Source organism: Fundulus heteroclitus, chromosome 15 (assembly GCF_011125445.2).
Source record: "Fundulus heteroclitus isolate FHET01 chromosome 15, MU-UCD_Fhet_4.1, whole genome shotgun sequence".
Classification (NCBI taxonomy): Eukaryota; Metazoa; Chordata; class Actinopteri; order Cyprinodontiformes; family Fundulidae; genus Fundulus; species Fundulus heteroclitus.
In genome coordinates, this window is record NC_046375.1 from 4,253,610 (window position 1) to 4,276,122 (window position 22,513).

The following is a 22,513-nucleotide window of genomic DNA, read 5'->3' on the forward strand; positions in this document are numbered from 1 at the left end:
GGTCAACTTTGTCTCCGCTGATAATTGCAAAGCTTTTGATCCTTTTTAAAAGGGTCTCATACCAGCAGCCACAGAAAATCGGCTACTTGCTGCTCCACTTCCCTTTTCAATCACTTCTTTCCTTTCTGCCACCTCACTGAAAGAGCAGAAACAAAAACAACCCTTTTCACTTAAAGCTTCCCGGAGGAACATAAGAGCAACACTTCCCGGGCCGGCACCAATGTTTTTTTATTTTTGCTTTTCTCCAGAAATAATGTCGCTCGCTGACGAGAACCAGCCGGAAACCTTCACACCAACTTTCATGATCCGGAGCGATTACAAGGAAAACACAGGACGTTGCAAAAATATTCATGTGCCTTTATCTTTTATTTCTTATATATTTAGTCAAGGAACAAACACAAGCTTCAATGCACTTTATTGGGATTTTTTGCGAAAGACCCACGTATATGTTCGTGTATAATTGTGAAATGGAGGGAAAATGATACCTAATTTTATATAAAAATCTAATAGTGGGAAGTATTGGTATTCATCCTGCTTGAGTCAATACTTTGTGGAACCAGGTCTACAGCAATTATAGCTGCAGGTCCTTTGGGATTTATCTCTTCTAGTATGCACATCTAGAGACTGAGACTTATACCCATTTGTCTTTTCCAAATACATCAGTTGGGATGGAGTGTATCTATGGACATAATTTTTCAAGTCTTGCCATGGATTTAGGTCTGGTTTGTTACTCTACTTCAACACACCCGAGTAGAATAACCAGGTCATTAGCAGGACTCTGGAGAGCTTGACTGCATACTGAGGAGGTAATTAATCCAGTTGATTAAGGTGTGTTGGACCAGGGACACATCTAGAGGTTCCAGGACACTGGACCTCAAGGACTGGAATTGAGGACCACTGATCTAAAGCGTGGGTGCCCAAGTCCAGTTCTACTATATAGAGCTACTATCCTGCAACCTTTAGATGCATCCCTTCTCCTGATTCAAATGAATGGCTCGTTACCAGGCCTCTGCAGAGATGAATGACTTGTTGATGAGGGTGGTCAGGTAGAGCAGGAATGCATGCAAACGCTGTCGCTTCATGCTTGCTCAGTATGAGGGATTGCTGCAAAGCCATGTACAATGCAGACGACTCTCCCTGTTGATCTACGCTTCTCCAGGAGTAAATGCTGCTTGTCGGGACTTTGATGCAATCAACTGGGTTCCCTTATATAGGACAGTTTTGACCAATCTGTATAATCTGACCCAATCTGTATAATCTGATTGAATTTGACTTTGTAAAGTGCCTTGAGATGACATGTTTCATGAATTGGTGCTATATAAATAAAATTGAATTGAATTGAATCGAATGCAAAAGTTGCTGGATTGTAGATCTCGAGGACTGGACTTGGGCACCCCTGATCTAAAGCAACCCAAGGAGGAATCTGACTCTATGTTAGAGTTGTTATGGATGGTGAATATCCACTCATGCTCTCAAATATTTTGCAGATTCTAACAGGTTTTCTTTCTCATTAATGCTGACTAACTTGACTGTCTGTGCAAAAGAAAAGCATCCCACAGCATGAACGCTTAGCCCTGGGCATGGTTTAATAGGACATTTCTCAAATGAAGTCAAATTACTAAATTTGGAACCGCTCAGTGCACCTGCGTTGTGGCCATTTTGGGGTTATACAAGCAGAGCGGTAAGGCTTCAATAGTTTACTTGTATGAGTCAAATAGTGAACAGATCTGTCTTCATCTGTCAATATCACCTCAACAGACATATTATGGCAATAACAAAACTAAGCTAGGTTAATATCTACTAGGGTGGCTCACTATATGATTGTAACCAAATGAAGGGAGTGTTTTTTTTTTCAATTGATATTCCAAAATCCCAGACAGATTGCCGAGAAATGTCACCATTGGATACGAGCTTGTAACTGGGAGGACTTTACTGTGTAATGTGACCAAAGATACCATTGTGATCTCTACATTTCCTTGGTGGTAAGGAGCCAACACTTGAATATCCAGACCTGATACCAGCAGCTGCAACATCTGTGCAGGTAGGCTACGTTTACTTGGCTTTTTCTCAGCGGAATGAAAACATCATCATGCAGTCCAGGGGTGTTTATGTGAGCTATTATTATATGCAACTTTGGCCTGTTTTTCTCTAAAGTCACTTGTAACTTTTGCGAGTCAGCAGTTGCGGTTTCTTGGGTTTGTTTTTGAGTGTTAAGTCGCTTTTTTGGGTTTGGCCTTTTTCAGACAGAACTCCTTTTTCTGGTTATCATGCCGTGCAACAAGAGCTATTAGCTCCCCCACCTGAGCGGTGGGCCTCTACAGCTCCTCTAGTTACTATGAGCCCCTTGGACGCTTCTCTGATAAATGCTACCATTAGCCTGGCCCATTAATTTAGCTGAACAGATGTTTTGTGGTGAGTGTGCATACCCTTTCTATTTTCAGATAACAGGATATTGTTTCATAGCCCATTTCTGCTTTATCTCCGAAGTGTCTGATGTGTTGGTTGGTCTTTGTGGTGCTTTTTGTTCACCAACGTTCTGACACTAATGTCCAACAAATCTTTGAGGCCTTCGCCAAACATTTGTATTGAAATTAACTTACACTCAGGTGGACCAGGTTACATCTGAAGGCAATTGGTAACACTGCATTTCATTAAGGGGTAACAAAGTAAAGAGCCCCGGCTACAAAGGCCCTGCAACTTTTCAGGCTTGTATTTGCAAAATATTGTATAAACCATGAAATTGGCTTTCATCTAGTTCAAATTATTCACTACCATTACATAAATCAGTTTAAAATCCATTCGAATGTGCAAGAGTTCGCGTGGTACGAATACTTGCAAGGCACCGTCTGGACAAATGTGATAAATAAGAAAAAACTGGATAATTTTGCATATCTACTATAAATGTAGAACATAAGCCTGAGGGAAGGAGACGTGCCATCATTTCTGATGTTCTATTACTTCCTCCTAAAAATAGCTCAATGACGCTTTTGACTTGTTGCTTTTAATCGTCTGTTTCGGGATTCTTGACAAAAAGCCGGGAAACCATGTTAGACCAGGAATAAAAGGTGACAACTGATAGAAAGCCTTTGTTATATTGTGGCCCGGAGTCAGCCGCTCGCAATGCTTGGCCTCTCCCTCCTATTTCAAACTCTTCTGATTATCTTAAAGTGATTTTCTAAATGCGTCTTATATGGTTGAATACTGTAGAAATATTTGCAACCATCAACAAGCAACAAAAAAGCCTGACTCTGCTCCTCACCTGGCTCTAATGTATTCAAATGCAGTGTTAGCTGGTGGTAATGAATGACAGATTTCCATTTGGGGTACTTCTATAATTATCTAAAAATATAGGTTGTTCCTATGGTTTATTTGGGAGTGAGTTCTACATTCCTCCAGCCCCCCTCCCCCCCAAATGTGAGCAAATGATAGGCGCTAAACTATTCTTAATTTATCATTTATAGAATTTACATATATACCGATAAGTAAAATAAACAGTAGGTTTTGTCTGTGTTTTTTATACCATCATATTTAATAGGATGTGAGATCTTTGGAAGTACAGGGGGCACCCCTGACAACATTTACTGACTTTTTGGTGGAATCAACCATCTTCTCTGGTGTAGTTTGTTGGAGCAGCAGCTTCTCTACAGCTGAGAGAAAGCGGTTGAATAAAATCAATAAAAGGACTCCCTGTCCTAGGATTTACATCCCTGTAGTTTTTTGCAAAGATTTTTTATTCTGTAAATAGTCTGTGGTTGTTTTTTGATGCCTACATAGACATGTACATTTTATACATTTAATCACCCTACACAATTACATTTTTCTTTCATCTGAGTATGCTTTTTTTCATAACTACAGTATTTGTTCTTATGCTGTCAATTTGCCGTTACTATTTGTATTCTTTGTTATTATATTGTTTAGCTTTGTGTGCATCTGCATGCTTTCATTTGCTGCTGGTTCACCTGAATGTCCCCACTGATAAACAACAAAGGAACTTTTTATTCTGTTCTGTATTTGTCTAGCTTTTTCCTGAACTCAATCAGAAACTGCAGACCAGTATTAGTTATGTGAAACAGACGAGAAAGACTGTGAGCGTCTAAATATGATGCTTTGCACCACTTTTATCACAATTTCATTGTTTCTCCTCAACTGAATGAAAGACAACACGGAGGTTTGTCTTGGTAACGCTCCTCTCCTGACTGGTTGGGATTAGATTTCTCAGATCAATCTTTCCTCATTGATCTAATCGACTCGCCAAATATAGACTTTGGGAGACAGATGGCGCGTCCGGTCACTTTAAAGACTTTGCAGCTCAGATTTATACTTGTATAAATGGGGGGTGCAGTTGCATAACTTAGAAATTTTCATAAATGAATTATTGATTATCTGACTGAGTAATTTTGCAAAGCTCTGACCACATACTGATAAAACAGGGATATTAATGGTATCTTCAATGTCTCTAAAGACTTTCTGCTCTCTTTGTGAAACTCTCCAACGTCAGAAGATGAATCCATGTTTGTATTGCTTACATTTTTTTTTTTAATTGTTTGTTTTGCAAAGTTCGTCTAATTTTTGCAAAGAACTTTGTTTTGTTTCCTCTGGAAACTTCCAAAGTGCTCAGCACCATTTAGTGACTTTCTTCACGCATGTCACCAGGATCTGAATCCAAACTGAGGAGCATCCCAAAGGCCAGTACTAACAGAGGTCTGATCTGTTTGCCTTTCTAGGGCTTTGCTCACACGGTCTTGATGCTCAATTCCCATTCTTGGCTTAAGTCAGATAAATAAAACATCATACTATTAATTAAATGTGACTGCTATCAGACCTCTGTCTGAACAGTTCAAGATCCAAAAGCGAACCGCATGAACAGATAACAGAAGGAGAAAGTAGACGTCCCACAGCATAGCAGTGTTTACGGAAGTAATGTCGGATAAAATTGTTACTGTAAGTGGTCAATGAAGCTTAATTAAAAAAAAAACACCACGTAATAGTGGATACTGGCCTTGTCATTTTATTATAAAGTTGTTTAGTGATGGGAGTCGACAATAACAAAGACAAAGAAAGGTAAGGAAAAAAGCACAGTTACTAAAAATGGCCTTTTGTGGAGCTGTGACTGCTACTGCTGTAGAGAAGTCTGTGTGCATGTTTAGTGGGAGCCAGGACAGTGACGTAAAGACAGACAGAATCACTGTTTGGGATTCTATCATTACCTCAATAAATATAGTAAGATTGGGAATGTGCCAAGTGGACTACAATGCCATCACATCTCCTCAATCTTCACAAATAGGGTTAAAATGATTGAGGATTGAGTAGAAAGAAGAAAAGAAATGTTAGAAAACTATTTCTATTTGCAAAAATAGGGCTTTCATTCAGGCAAGTACATGGACAAGGAATAGTAGTTTGAATTCCATGTAGCAGCATCACCTTAATATTAAACTAACATTAGAACATGTCCATAATAACACAATAAAAAAATAAGATAACATTGTATCAAATACTCATAACAAATAATGCAGTTTTTGTAGGTTTTTGTAAAAAAATATATATATATGACTGTGTCCTGATTGCTTTGCATATATATGGAGCAAAAAGAGTAGAAGTCAGTTTCTCTTTTTCAAAAGAATAAATGGGGAATGAAAATGTATTTTTTTTAAAAACTACATGTTCATTTTAGAGTATAATACTCCAACAAACCACAGTAGTTTGGGCTGTGGGTTGTTTCCAAGAAACGGTGAGTATGTTTTCCGCATTGCCCCAGGTTTAAGAGTAAAACAGACACATTTGCAGAAAAAAATCCAAAATATCAAAAAATAAAAACATCCTACAACAATGAATACACATAGGATTCATGAAAAATACCTGAAGAGCATGGCAAGGAAGAAAAAGATGAGGGGTTTGACTTAAAAAAAACAGCATTTGCCAACACATAATGGGGGGGAAGTCAACTCAAAACTTAAACTACTGTAATGATTTAAATTGCAGAGCAACTGAAACACCATCTATGTAACAGAGCATCTCACAAAAACTAGAACTTTAAGCAAACCCTACATTTACCCATTTGTAAAATAAAGTTAAAAACTTCACCAAAATCTACTTCTTGCTTTTCCCTTTGATAAATAAAATGTGGAACTGCCAACATAAAAAGAAATTCAACTGAATGGAAAAGGCTACGCTCAATTTAACAAAACAGCAAAAACAATCCCAGCTTCTTTTAGGCGACCCTATAACAACTTAGCAGGATTTCCTCCTTATGAATAGCTACCTGTCGCCAAGGGAAATCTTTTGTTGGAAACGCAGGTTGGACATTCACCGCTTTTCTCTCGGGGGGGTGCTGTTTTCTTTAACAAGAATCTCTGTTTGGGGTCAGAAGTGCAGGAAAGAGGCTTGAAATGACCTGAGACTAACCTCGGGGCATTACGGAGGAGAGGAACCGGGGCTTTGGCACTAAAGTGTGATATTTCTGTTACAGTGCCTCTCCATGGAGCTCGGAGTTTTATAGCCATTTTATTTCATGTAAAAAAAAAAAAAAAAAACTGGGTGCAACTTCCCTTGAAACCAGCCCTCTTTAACTCAACCATCGTTCAAATACAATGACTCATAAGAGGTGCTGATCGTAAAGGCATAGAAATACCAGGATGTTTTCCTAATGATGGCCCAGGAGAGAAGGTGGAAAGAAAACCCGACACAATACGAGCATATTTCTATCACATTCAAATCTGCATACTTCAGAGAGCATCGGGATTCGTATTAAGACGGTTTTGTTATAACTCTTGTGAGAAAAAGTGAGAAAAGAAAACCTGAAACCCTACAATAGCAGACACGAAGAAAATCTTGAATATGCAGATAAAATAGATACATTTTGACTAAGAAGTTCCTGATCCAAGAGAGCTACTTTGTGTTCAAATACTTTAAAGCAAAGCTTTTCAGATTGAAATAAAAAAACATCTTAATACATAAACATGCATGTTGTAGAGAATTATAGGCATCTACAGAGAAGCTTTCTGCACATTATTGAAGCCAAACGGGCCTCCGTTTTAAGCTCGGATGGTTGCTGACTGCTTTTTATTCTTTGCAAGCCAGGCGCATTAAAAGAAGCGGTGTCGGGCCGCGGCACGCATCTGACAGAAGAAAGTTAGGGTTTTACCTGTCGTGAGTACGCATAAAGTCCCAGGATTTTTTTGTGCCATTCTGTGAAGAAAAAAACAAGAACACAAGAATTAAAGCTTATCTAAGTGCAATTAAAGAAATAAACCTATTTTTTTTGCAATGGAAAAAAATGGCATAAAAAAGATTTTTTAATCCATTTAATACCCATTTCCACTTGTTTCATTGTTTTAAATAAGTAATGGATGGATAAAGGTAAAACAGGACTATTATTGATGCTTACTTGAGCGATTTAAATTAAAGCCGTCTTACAAATCCCACAAGAGGAAAAACATCTGCGAATGTGAAGCAACAAAACAAAAACATAAAAAAAAAAGACCTAATGTTGGAAATTAGGTTCTTATCTTGCTTGTTTCCTTCCCTTTTGTTCAGCTTAGCACACAAAATTTTAAATTCCTTGAATAGTGAAACATCATTCCCTTTTCGTGTCTGGCATCGTCAGGGAGGGGTTCCTTATGACTAAAAGCTGAAGCATGGTCTTCCTGTCATGCAACTTTGGCAACATCAGCTATTGTAATTTGTAATAGTTTATAGTCACAACATCACATCATAAGGCTAAACTGGTAAACACTCCATTCGGTAGGTTTCCAGACACGAAGGAAGCTCACGCTGCTAAGGTTACGTGTGACTGATGGCTGGTTTCCTGGCGCAAATCTGGACTATGCCACAGTCCAAAAACATGACTATTAGGTTAATTGGTCTTTCCGGATAGGACTCGGCAGTATCCACTTTATGATACCACTAAAGCCACTAAAAAAGTGACACTGTGGTTTATGGTGTTAAAAAATGCTTTGACATGCTACTGATTTTGCAGTATTTAGAGCATTTGAAGACGGTGGAACCTATTCAAGGCTTAATCAGTCCACAATAATTTAGTTTTTTTTCTTTGGTTTATATGAGGTTATGCAAAAGAAAAGGGACCCGGTTTCAAAAATTATTGTTTACAGTTGCATCCATTTGGATGCACAGCTTAAATGACAAAATACCCTTGCAGATACACCTAATCCTGTTTCCGCGTTGACTGGGCCTAAGATTTATAATATCGGAGTTCTAGCCAGCGTATTTCGGCTTAACGGACTGTTACGCTAAAAGATGTCAAATTAACGGTTAGTACAACACCGATGTTTGAGAGCAACACAGAAAAGTCAACGCTAGCTGTTATTAGCATGATGAAGAGCAAAGGGGACCACACTGAGCAACGCTTTACTGAGGGAGTGAATCAAGAGAAGCAGCAAAACGACACACCAGCGCACGCAACCCCCTGCCGCCGCCAGCCATCCACCGTTACATTGAAGTAAAATCATAGTGAGGACCCTGAATGTAAATAAATAAATTCACAAATTTCATTGCCATAACATTTTGAATTACAAAGTTTTTGAAAAGGTTGCTGCACAGAAACCAACACAGCTTCCTGTCAAACATCTGATGCAAATGGAAAAAAAAAAAAAACAAACCCCCTGTGTACTGTAAACTCGCCACTAGCCTATATTGTTCTCTCCACGTCACGTACTATTATTAAAAAAGGCTAAAGTTAAAGCCTACATTTTCATTGCCTAAGGAAATATGACCTTGATTATAATTTAGGTTACACCTCCTCTCCGCCCACGAGCTCTGTCAGCTGCAGGGAAGACCGTTTTACCAGAACATGGCCTGCTATAGCAACACCAGATCTGACTGTCGTTCAGTGACCACGTGGGGTGAGAGGGGGGGCTCTTTAGATTTCTAAAGAGAATCAACCTTTGCATCGTTCAAAAATAATTCAATCACATGAAGAAAATGACCTGAGCAGGCAGAGTTAGCAGTTAATGCGCACTCCCAGCCATTAATGCAAGGACATCATGCCAAGACATACTGCAGACAGTCTACCAGCGTTATTACTCTCCCAAAAATCCTGTCATGTCAATGAGAGTCTCTGTCCTACACAGGATAAATCCTACGTGAAGCTAATCAGGCTGTACTCACTTCACTTTCCTCAGTGAAAGCACATCCAGCATTTAAATAGTTTAGCATGCATCTACAGAGTTAAACCGTATGTACATTTCGTGGTTACATTGATACCAACAGAATGAGTTGCATTCAGAACGAAAAAAATAAAACAGACAGCGATGAATCACGTTTGTATACGGTATATTTATTTTTCTTTTGTTGATCAGGAGTCAAACTTAATCAGTTTAAGCATTTTAAAAGTGAAAATCCTTTACTTTTCCTGCATTTACTTAAACAATTCAAATATCTTCAAGATAATCACACTTCCTTGTCCATTGACGTCAGACAATATTGTGCTAAGAACATTTAACATTATGTTATAAGAAAGGATAAAATAATATGGTGCTGACTGACATAGGCTATAAAACTTTTAGTTGCAAGCAAACGACTATTTTGTACCCGAAACCCCATTGGTACAAAAAGACCAAAACTCCAAAGGTATGATGAGATGCTAAGGTGGCAAATTGAGTATGGCTAATACTAAAATACAAACTCCAAATTTCAGAGTTTACCAATGGTGTTCATTCAGAAAGTTAAGAATTTTGTTTCTTAAATAATGTTTTTTGAAGACCTCCGCTGAAGATGACAAAAGGTCCACTGCAAACCCAACAACACAAGCTTTTCAGCAGAGAAAATATGATTTAAAAACAGAACAGAAACTCAACAGGGCTGTTCCTGATTTATTTGTATGGTTAAAATGTTTGCTTACAGAGTTAGACACCATTTTTCTGATTCCTAGCTAGCAAATATGGGGTATAATTTTAGTATACAGTAAATATACCTGATTTTTTTTGGCGTTTTTAGTCATGCTGACCTCTCAAAGCGCTTTAAAGTAGAGCCACATTCACTCCATCACATACACGCAAACTGGGGTTAAGTGCCTTTCCCAGGGGCACATCGACATGTCACAGGAGAAAGCTGGAAAGGGAAATTTAAGTTGTTTTTTTTTCATCTAAATCGCTGCTAACCTGCCTACTGCTTAATGTTTTTGCATTAACCCTAACCCTTATATTAAGATCAGTTATATTTCTATGATCTTTACAGGAAAGATCCCAATGCCTTCAAAGATATTTATATCTGCAATATCAATATAGTATATAACTTTCTCATTATTTAGTCTTAACGTTTAAAAAGGGGACAAGCCTACTGGTGAGTTGGGCGGGAGACAGACGCAATCCTGAGTCCTTAAAATGCTCAAGTAATAACAATGCGGTGTGTAATTTTACCGCATATATATATATATATATATATATATATATATATATATATATATATATATATATATATATATATATATATAAATAATATTGAGCAGTTCACGATTGTCTTAATATTGGTCAAACTTCCTTTGACACTGAAGTACAGAAAACAGAAGAAGGAAGTTTTGTTGTTTCTGTGTGGTGGGACCATCGGCATGGTGAGGAGTTTGCAAAATTAAGAGTCAAATATGTCTTTTCAACAGAAAACTACTCAAATCAGTGCTAGCAATATTGCCTGGAAATATTTTTATAATACTCCAGCTTGTTCAGAGTAAATATACCAACTGGTCTTCACTGAATTTATAACCATGTCTATTTAAAACACAGTAAAGGACGACATTTCTATTCCCACTTAGCATATAAGGTAAAACTAACCTATTTCTGTCCCTCTTCTTTCTCTGGTTTGCTGTCTGCATACACAGATGGTGGGGTTCCCCTCATTACTCGGGCCACTTGCTGAGAGAGGAGGGGCGGGAACAGCGGGAACGGCCCAGGGGACGCTGAGAACCATGGCCGACATGGATTACGACAGAGAGATTAGCCCGTGGGGAGAGACGGAGTCAGAGAGGAAGGGAAGAGGAGGCGGGCTACACGGGAACCTGAAAATAATGTGGTCCCTCTGGCTTTAGGCATCAGAAACGGCAGGCTCCTGTGAGAACGGCCACTGCAGTGATGGATGTAAAACCTTAAAGTCTACTAAACCGTCCCCTTTAAACTCACCCACACACAACCTCAGACACACACCTCATGTGCTGACAGCACCATACTGTGGGCAGGAAAAAAAATACATTAACTACAATATTTTCCTTGAAATTTACTATAAAATGGTGGCCATATTTACCAGGCTTTTTTTTAATTTTGGCGAAAAATAATAATAATAGCTAAATATTTTCAGTAGGTATCATAAAAAAATGTTTTAAGGAGCTAATTTATCGTTGAGGTTCTTAACATATGTTTTGTCTGGTTAAATGTGCGAAACAGTTTGTCTCTGAGGTAGGGCTGGACGATATAGAAAAAAAAACATATCGATAAAATAGAAATCATATTCATCAATATCGATAATTATCAACAAATTCAAAATATATATTTTAAGTGCAGCCCTGGGCATTTTATGCTGTTGCTTAGCGGCCTATTTTTAGATACAGAACACACAAATACTTAATTAAAACTCAGCCCTTTATTCAGACAACTTCTTACCTAAAACTGCAAGTTTTTAAAAAAATAAAAAGAACACGTACTCTCTGAACTCTTTGAAGGGGGCGGGGCTTGGTGACTGACCGTTTCCTGGGTTTGTGTTTGTGATTGGTTGGGAGGATGTAATGACTGTAATATTAACGTACACGGCTAAAATGCATAAGGAAAGAAAACAGTTATTCTATTGAACTTTTTATCGACCCCTTTTTTTCTATCATAGATATACGTATATCGATCAATATATATCTTTATTGAATTATCGTCCGGCCCTACTCTGAGGCATGTTTCTAATATGAAAGAGGCCTGTAAATGTGAATGACGTAATCATTTGTGCTCCTGCAATCTAAAGTGATCTCTCAGTAAGACAGTCAATGCGATACAGTACACAATCCTGGCTGAGTGCAACATTTACAGCTAACTGCTCTGGTCTACTGCTTAATCCACCTCTAGCTTAAACAGAAGATGGCTGTTGCCCCGCCCTCTTCTATCTATGCCCCGCCCCCTGTCTCACCCACAATCCCAAATGCATGTTCAGACGGAAAAGCCAGTACAGTTGCCAAGAAATATAAAAAACAAAGACTACAGTAAAAAGACACCGGCTGGGGAAATAAATAAACAGGGTAATATTACGAGATTTGTTTAAGAATTAAAAAAGGACTAAATTGGAATCTTAAAGTGATCCACGATCGGCCTAGATGTGTTAGAACTGTCCTATTGCCTTAAAAATTGCTGCTTGTGATACGTAAAAACTCATATTTACTTCAAAAATTGTATGTCCTTTGTTATACTTTTCACTCATGGAGGTTGCCATTTTTTCACCTGCGCAATGCATGCTGGGTTAATGACACGGTTAGGTACTGAACTGGAACCTACAGAGGGATCAGAGTTGTTTTTTGTATTGCGTTTGACCGGTGTAAATTTGGTCCGACGTTTTGTTGATTTCAAAACAAAAAACAACAGAAAAAGTGAGGGAAGTCTTCATCACTTCCAACATGAAAAAAAAAGAAAAGCGCAGTGGGAAAAAAGCACAACTGCTTCCGAAGGGACCAGTTTTGTGCTCTTTTTAGAAGACTGAGTCATTTATATCAAACAAAACTAAAAAAAGTAGGAGCTAACAGGTGGACAACATCCTCGCAAGCTAAAACCAGCTGCTGTGCCGACTGTTTTTATCCATAAAGCGCCTAAACCCCGCCGCCTTGCGAGCGAAAGACGCTGGGAGAAACATCGGAGACAGGCAACACTGGACGCCATTTTAAATAACTTAACGAAGCTACTGCCGCTGCCGGCAATACCGAATGTGAAATCGTGGACCCGGCATTGCACCGAAAGACAGAGCCTAAACAGGTGTTAACGGACCGAAGACCGGACCGATCAGATCCTAAGCATGTGTTATGTTATTGGACCTGACACCGGACACAGAGAAGTACTTGCCGGGATCACACAGTCTTACGAGTATGTGTCATTCATCGTTTATTATTAATTATTATTAATTATTATTATTATTATTATTATTATTACTACTACTACACTGTCATCAATTTCAACGTGCTCCAGTTCAAACTGAAAAGGTTTAACGTTACTCATTTGTATTTTTGGATGGACGGAGCTAGCGCTAAAGGGCCTAGTATGCGTCATTTACCCAGAATGCATTGCAGTTTAAACAACAGGGCGAAATCTGTGTCACAATATTTTATTTAAATTGATCAAATCTGAAAAATTTAGGGTATTTACTGTATTGTTTTTACATCCAAAATAGGTTTTTCTCAAATAAAGTCTATCGTTACGACTAATCGTGGATCACTTTAAGAAACAAGGATTTTTAAGCGCATTGTAGTTGGAAATATATTTGAGATTAATGAATGTAAAAGAAATTAAATTGCTGGAAAACATTATACATAAAAAACTCCCCTCTTCCACAAATAGAAAAAAAAATAAGAAGCAAAGGACACAAAAGTAGAATTAGAGAGCAGAGAGCTAAAGATTGAAATACAAATATCCGTTTACATCTGATTTATTCCTCAGTTATTGCATAAACATTATTTTGTTGAATTCAATGACATTAATTAATTTGTTACTATTTATTCAGCGAGTAAGTCATTTATCAAGCTATTTATTTTTTTCTGTATTTATTTTTTATTTATGGCAGGATTGGCCCTCCATCCTGTGGTAATTGCACATCACAAACTTTAATTTCAGTATTGGTTAATTACATTTGTATATTATTTACTGGTTGTGTTCCTTAATAATTTAGGACACCATGACTTATAATAATAGCTGGTCAATAATAAAGTAACAGGTATTTAAGCAATAGTATGTGTTTGGATTATATTGGATTATAAGAATGTTCGTTCGTCTTTCCACCTATAGAACCAAAAGTCCAAACAGATTAAGGCTAATCCTTTAACTGCTGCAATTTAATCTCCAAACAATTTATAAACCGAGATTTGCTTCAAGATCATAGTGACAGGGGGGGGGCGGGCCCCACTGACTGAAAGCTGTGCATGGGTAAATAGCTCCAGATGAATAATTCAAATTGTTATAATGAATAAACTGAGGGCAATTATGCAGCTTTAAGTAGGAACTTGTGATTCTGCATCGGTGCCGGACAAGATGATAAGAGGGGTTTCCCGGAGTCAACGAGGGACAATCACCTGCTTTGTAGAGGCAGATGAGACAAAACGCCACTAGACATCAATGAATCAAGAGAGCCTCTTGCGCACGACATCGCCCACTTCCAGAGCATCGCATGGAAGCGGGAACAGGTTTGTGACCAGTGACCAGTACCTCAGCTGCAGATGTACAGGCGAGAATAAAAAGATTGTGGGGGAGACGCTCCCTTAACGAGCCTGAAAAGCCTTTGTGGGGGTGTCTCTGAACAGCGCTTCCTGAGCTCTGAAGGGTGCACAATGAGGATGAAAGGGTGGGTAAGAACAAGAGAGGCCAACATTATTTCTGTTATCCAGCAACTGTCTCTATACAGTTTCTCAACCTACGTCCTCTGCTTTCACGGGCGTGAAACCCACTTAGGCTAGGCGAGCTTTTTTTGGACGCAGGAACAATTATCACGGATTTTGTGCGGCGACAAAACACCCGAGCTTTTCCCGAACGTTCGCTTCGCACAAAAAAGATGCTTGAAAACATCCACTTTGAAAAAGCATCCCTGCTGAAAGTTATTCCCTAAACCCTTTAGTCCTCTCATACGTCGTTTTTTTTCTTTTTATTCCCTCTCCACAAACCTTGCAAAGCTGTGCCAGAATCGTTTAGATCAGACAGAAAAGTCCATGCAAAAGAACTTCTGGGTTCTCCCCAAAGGTATCATCAGACCTTTTAAAACATAAAGGCTGAGACAAAGAAACGAATACTGCTGCCACCAGTGGGTCAAAATGTTGTTTTCTAAGCAGCAACTTTCAAAGAACGCTAATTTTTTTTCTACTTCATTTACCTGTAATATTCTAGGTTCTGTTTTGGTTTGTTTACTCTCCTGCCTTAGGTTCTCTGGCTGCTTTGAGTTTTGTCTTGTCTAGGTTCCTGTTTTGCTTGTTTACAGTTAGTTTATCCTGTTTTGGTCATCCGTGTTAGTCTTGGCTTTATCTTCTGTTTTAGTTTTATACTTCGGGATTGTTTTGTTTCTTATAAGGTCTGGTGTAGTTTGTTTCTGTCCATTTGTCCTCTCAGCTTTTTAGGTTTGGTTTCTGATCTGTTCTTGTTTTGAGCCTCAGCACTGATGTCTGGTCTAATTACTTACTCTGCACACCTGCCTAACTCCACCCCTGCTGCAATCACCTCTCACCAGTTTCACCTGCCTCCACCTCCATATATACTGTTGAGACCAGACATCAGTGCCAGGTCGTCTTGTCATGTTTTTGGAACCTCTGCTGGTCTGGCTGAATTCTGGGTCTGCTGCCGTGATTCATTACATTACCCCCTTATAATGGCTGGAGAACCTGTGAGCAACCTAAAACGGTCTAAGATGTATCTGTACGCCACAGTAATAATGTTGGTTTCATTTTGTTGAAGAAAGTCCAACCTCAGAAGTAGAGCCCAGTTAGTGTTAATCTGAGACATCGCAGAAAAGAAACATGTCGCAGCTCTTACTTACAGCAGCGCTTTGCTCTCACATAATGAATCTGTCACTAGGGCTGGATGATATAGGGAAAAAAAGCATATTGATAAAATAGAAATATTGATCGGTATTGATAATTATTAACAAGTTCAAAAACATATTTTAAGAGTAGCTCTGGCCATTTTATGTTGTTTCTTAACCACATATTTGTAGATACAGAACACACAAACACTGAATTCAAACTCAACTCTTTATTCAACCTTTTTACCAAAACAGCAAGTTTTTAGAAAATGAAAAAGAACGGGGCGGAGCGTTCTTGGGTCTGCGTTGTGATTGGTTGGGAGGATGTAATGACTGTAATATTAACCTGCATGCCTGGAATGCAAAAGACACGAAAACTGTTATTCTATTGAACTTTTAATTGACCCTTTTTCTATCATCGGTCAATATATATTGTTATTATTATTGTGAATTATTGCCCAGCCCCAGTGAGAAGGGAGCTCCTTTAGTTCAGTGGAGACAAGGAGGGGAAAAAACACTGACCACCGCTGCATTGTATGGACACTATTTCATGTAAAGTTAGATGTTTGGCTGCTAAATGCGCTAATGGATCTGCGCACGCCGATACAGCGGGAAAAAAAACAACACAAATATCGGCTCAAAATATTGTCTGGCCGATGTATTGGTCGACTTCTAATCGTTGCATTAAAGCAGAGCTCAACAACTACAGGAGGTTTGCATGGATTTGTCCGTAAACATGTGATTATCGAAAAACTGCAAACCAATAACTTAACAAATATGGATCACAACATATGATCCTTGTTCAATAAGCACCGTACTACCTCATAATCTTTATCTGTGACTTTCGTCAACGACAAACCCTTGTTCCTTACATGTTTGTTTATCAGGGTTTTTTTTGCCTTCATGATGCGTAATGTGAACTTTAATGTGAACCGGAGTAACCAAAGACAAATTTTGTCGCGTTGACAAAAAAAATACTCTGATTCTGATGATTAGCCATTATTAACAAATTAATTTACAGTTACTTCCTCTATCTTATTAGAAGTTGCATCTCATTGGAATAACTAACTAAGGCAAAAGTGCAGTAGCATTCCTTCAGTCAGCTGACAGGCAGTGAGCAGCAATAGGCAGGGGAGGGCCAGAGGTCTGTTACTCAATGCTCTATTTGAGCATTATGAGCGGTTTTGAAAACGCAATTTTTTTAAAACCTTGGAATGCCTTCCCACGGTCCTATATCTAACGCCACCAAAGAACCTCTTCTTATCGAGTACAAAACAGAGGTGAAGCACTCTGAAAGTCGCATTCACTCTCGTCAACCACCAAATACCAAGACTTTAAACTACAAAGGAAACAATAAGCCCCCCTGGGCTCCATAATGAAAAATTTGCTAACTTAATTTGTGCCCTTGAAATAGATTCATCCTGGAGAGCAGCCTGTGTTTGTGTAAGGAAGCACTTCTCGCTTTGTTTCAGACCATCAGGATACACAGACATGAACTTGGCTTTCTTTCAGTGGAAGACCTTCCATTTTATATATATAATATATAATTATAATTATATTATAATATATAATCCACTATGCATTCCACAAAACAGATCAGGTGAAATTTAACATAAAGAAAAAAAACAAAAAACAAAGAGACTGACAATGTGATAGCATTCAAAACGAGCAAGTAAAAACCTTTGCAACTTAAACAAATGAGTTAGTTTGACACCTGAGATCAACAAGTCACCTGCCACAGAATCCACACTTACATTTTAAACATTAAAAACCCAAAATATCTGCAGTCGCGTTAAGCTGCCAAGCACCGAACGCCACCAGCTCTCTGTGGACTAATGTAAAGCATGCGCTGCCGTTAACGTGATGCCTGGAAATAAAACATCCCTCTGTGGGCTAACCATTAGCCATTAGCCTGCTAGCTTAGCCGACAGGAGTTTCGGTCGTTTACAAATGCAACAAATCAAACAACGCGTGGACAGAACAGAGCGAAAGTGGCTGGATTTAGCTCTGCGTTTGCTCCCGATGAGATTCCGTTTTGACATTTACAGGGAGTTGAGCCCTCTTCGTGTTAGCTTGCTAAATGAATGGGGGTTGGGCTAGCCTCCAGCATCCTCCAGCATCCTCCCTCCTCCACCCGACGATGGACAACTCACCTGATTATAGTGCACCCGGAACGGTTTCAGGTAGTTGGACTCTGTGCATGGAACGACTTCAATGTTATTAATCTCTTCCATAATTTACAGCCGGAGAAGGATTTAAGGGGGGGTGGGTTCACCGATGCCGCCGTCTCTCCACACTGACAGTGAAGGAATGCCTACGGAGTCCCGGAAAGGACATGCGAGTTCTGATTCGCGGAATCTTACTAAATGTATTGTCAACATTAGAAAATAAACATTTGGCAGTTGAGTTCGATAAATTACCTAAGAGATAAAGACAAAATATTGAAAAAAATATATGAATTAAATGCAACAGTGTAGAGAAGAATTCAGCTTCATGCAATAAAGCTTCAGCAGTCTGGTGGTCCAGGGGTTTTCAATTTAGAAATGTTTGCCTCATAGCAGCAGTTCTGAAAATCCACTGTGTAAGTTAGAGGAGCAAAGCCAAGTCCAAGGTTTTCTGGGCCTCCTTGCAAGTGAAGGCCAACAATCATTAGAGAGTCTCAGACCCCTTTTATTCTGTGGATGTGTGATCTACATTGTTACTTTTTACTGTTTTTATTTTGGATTTCTGCATTTGCTCTAGAATCAAACGGGAGAAATCAAGGTAACAGCTCACACACAAGCCACACTAATAATAAAATTAACTTTAAACTAATATTCTGTTCACATAACTATCGAGCTTAGTTTTTCTTAGCACTTTTGCATGATGCTTTCGTCAAGCTTCTTTTGTCAAGAAGCCTTTCAGATTTTCCGCTGGCCCAGCTACAGATCTGATTTTAGTTTGCTCTAAATTTTCCTTTGGTTAAATACAACTAATATTGTCCCCGAGGTATTTTGATTCATTCAAATTCTTGGACCGTTTTCCATTTAAAAAGAAATGTAGCGTGTAGTGTGGCAGCAGTCAGAAATGTTTCCCATTTGTAAATAATTTGTAAAATAATCTTTCTCTTTCTGTATGGAAACAACCTGTCAAACAATCCAAGATAATAATAATAAACAGATAATAAAATAGGAAGAGAGACATTAAAGTGTAAATAAAATACACAAGTAGAAGTGTTTTAAAGCAATTACACATGGGAAAACAAAAAGCAAAACAAAGCAATTAAAGGAGGCCGTTAAAAAAAATTGATGAGCAGCAACTGTTTCTTCTCTAAGCCCATTACTGATGTCTTTCCTTTTTGCTATACCGTTAACACACACCCATATGCTCCAGACCAGCAACTGAACAGGGTACTGCATTTTATTAGCTGCACTGCGTTGTTACCCTCCTTCTCAAATCCAATAGATTTACTTTGGTACTGATCATTATACACAACTTTTTGTTCTTTGCTTGTTTATATATATATATATATATATATATATATATATATAAACATTGTCTGTGTATGCTGGATCACAATTAACTAGTCATAGCTGTACTGTCAAATAGAGATTTATAAATGTAAAAATAAAAAGCAGTTGCTTTAGCACAGTTACGTTTATTTTGTATAATCAAAGCATATCACTTAACAGACCTTTGTCCATTTGTAAACAAAAGTGCATGTGTCCTTTACTGAAAATGCAAACCTGGTAAATGGATAGCCTTTGCATCAATAGTTTCCCAGGCAGTCCTGAAATAGAGGTGCTTACAATGCACTTGCTTATGTGTATAAATGACAGCTAAGGAGCAAACAACCAAACAATTGAAAGCTGCTGCACGTCACTATTGTGTTTTAGTGTATTTCCAAAGTATAAGTGTGTTTACATGGCAAATTAAGAAAGCACAACAATCACGAATAGTTCCAGATGCCTGCTGTACTATTAATAGACAGCAGCATTTCTGGTGTCACTGTTATTGAATGAACAAGCAAGGCAAGGCAAAACTTTAATGGACCCAAGGGGCAATTCAATTTGTAGACAGTGCAGGAAAAAAACAATACATGGAGGTGCAAAAAAGGAAAACACAATCAACAAGACACATGTTAACAGGTACAATCACACAACTAATTCCAATATCACTTGCTGTTTAAAGGTCATATTGGAGAAGGACACCAATACTGGCTAAACAGGTCTGAGTTTCGTAGCGTTCCCTAAGTGAAAGAAGGAAGTTTGTGATATGGTTTTTACAGAAGAGGTAAAGGTTAGGTTCTCCCAAACATTCAACCTGATAGGAGTACAACAGGAAGAAGCCACTTAGCTGATGTTTGAGTGTGGTTCAGATGGCTGTGGGAATAAATAATTCTTCTGTTTTGCTTGAATTTAAAATAAATGAATTATCTGTCTCCTATCTTTTACTGCACTGGTGTGATTTAAAAGATGTGTACAACTCGATGTAATCTGCACATAAATTACAAGAGATGGTCTTAAAAGAGGGAAAATTATCTGTAAGTAAAATTACATAAAACACAAATAGCAAGGGGCCGAGTATCCAGCCTTGGAGAACCCCAGAGAAAAAAACTTTCACAGAAGTGCACTCATTAAATTCCACAGAGAAACTGCAATCTTCTAAACAGTATGGAAACTTATCCAGTGCAGAAAATATTAGCCAGAGGCAGAAATACTAGTCTGGTGTCTGAATCTGTAAGGAAAATAGGTGCTCCATTGTATTAAATGCTGCGCAGGGTCAAGTGGAACAAGAGAAAGTTTATTATATATCTTTGTAAGGCAGTTCCTGTTGAATGGTGCTTCTGAAAAACTAATTGAAAAGGATAAAATAGCCATAGTCTGGCTAATAAAGATTTATACAGGATTCCTATCACTTCTCACAAAATTGTAGCATTTCAAAATATATGAAAGATAACACCCAAAAGCATCTGAAACAGTGTTAGGCTGGCCACGTTAAACTTGTTCTGCCATAGTGCTTTTTACAATGTGAATATTGTGGGTTTCAATCAAATTAGTGTTCAACAGAGTTAATCTGAAAACTTGCAAGCACAAGGTAAGTTTTTTACATTTGACAGATCTTAAAACTGAGACTTGTCCTTGGTCTTCTCAGTGAAATGAATTTAACAAAATGTTTGCAGTTGCTTAAACACCTTTAAAAGTTAAAATCTCCCCTATGACATTTTACTGAAAGACCACTTTTGGTTCTCAAATCAAAATCTCAGATGCAGTTTCGTATTTGAAAAAAAAAAAGTGAAAAAACAAAAAACAAAACTGTAAATGCTAAAGGTAATTTCACCATGGTAAAACATGGTGACAGTAAATAATTCTTGATTTGATGAAACATGAACACATTTTCCTTCTTCCCAGTGTTAAATAATGAATAAGAGATGGGTGTGAGACTTTTTTTTCTCACAAACCCAACCTTATGGGTGAGGCTTTATGATGTCACCCTCTCATATCAATAACAGCCTGGAAAACAATCTCAGAAACTCCAGTCTCAATGGGGTGGACTTCCTCCAGCAAACGACCAGTCCATACCACCCCAGTACACCACCCACTGTACAAGGACAGGACGTAGAACTTTTGCAAACTGATTTACATCGAAATAAATAAAGGCCGAGACCAAACAATGTGCAGACCCAAAGGAGGAACCGGCGTCTCTCTGCTTGGCAAGCTCAATCTATATCAGCCAATCTGGGCAAGCTGCAGGGCACGATAAGGCGGGAGGGACTGTTGAGTTGAAGCATTGTGCTGGAGTTCGCCTCCTCTGGTTTTCTGGTGCATTCTGAAGGAAACACAAAGAAACAGTGGCAGACCGAAAAGCAGATGAAACAACAAGAAGTTATAAATACATGAGTGGAGACGAACAATCACCATTCTCCAATCAAGCATGTATTTGTCAAAAACGAGTGCTGAGGTTCTTATGAAGATTGTTCTTTGTTCCTCTTTTTGTAGAAAAGCGTATGTAGTCTATGTTTATATAGTGTCTTCTAAACGTATTCTTGCCCTTTGGACTTTTCCACATTTTTTTTTTTTTTACATTATGAGCTGAAACTTCAGTGTTACTGTATTTAGATTTTGAGTGATGTAGACCAACACAAAGCAGTGTGCAATTCTGAAGTGAAAGGAAAAACATGGATGGCTTTGGTTTCTTTTACAAAAGAAAAGTGAAATGTGTGCTCCGGTATTTCTATTAAGCACCACTTTACTTGTTTTCTTCACCATACCTCTTCTCATACTCATCTATCCCCGATTAAAGTAGATAGCTACAAGTTTACCTCCTCCTTGCCAGTAGGCGGTGCACTCGTGTTTGCCCACTACTGTTTGCCAGCTCCTATAACATTCTAGCTTAGCAAACATTTACCTTACCTGTCCAACATGACAGGGGCAACCTTTGCGTGGCTTCTGAGCACCTTTGCTTCCTTAAGTTGGCACCAATGCTCAAAATCGTGACCGATATTTACCCTCGTTTAACTTGTTTTTTGGTCTAACTTGTTTTTTGGTCAGCGAGAACAAGCCATTTCGCAGCGCTACCATAAAGCTATTATGTTCTGGCAACACCTGAGCTCCGCCTCACGTGACTCAAGCATACTATTCCCACTAGTGCAAAATCCTTTCATGTCAACACTGGCACCATAACCAGAAGTAAACATTTATATATTTTGGACCCGTCAAAATGTATCAAACAATTGTATACTATATATTTATTTTTGAATAAAAATGATAATTTTACTCTGCACCACTTTAGATGTTCTGTGGATGTATTATTTTTGAAAAATAAATCGTTTTGATGGAAAAAGTTGTAA

General features: G+C 38.4%; 1 protein-coding gene across 1 annotated transcript in view; it reads right to left on the bottom strand.

Annotated features, from left to right (window-relative positions):
- The window catches only part of nudt14 (nudix (nucleoside diphosphate linked moiety X)-type motif 14), a 32,004-nt gene extending 14,001 nt beyond the window's left edge, over window positions 1-18,003 (bottom strand). Inside the window, exons 1-2 of the mRNA XM_012875822.3 lie at window positions 17,838-18,003; window positions 7,142-7,185 (exon numbers count right to left, since the gene is read on the bottom strand). Of these exons, the coding sequence (XP_012731276.2) occupies window positions 7,142-7,185; window positions 17,838-17,918 (125 nt within the window). The 5' untranslated portion in view covers window positions 17,919-18,003. The remainder of the gene's footprint in view (window positions 1-7,141; window positions 7,186-17,837) is intronic.
- Window positions 18,004-22,513: the final 4,510 nt, after the last annotated feature.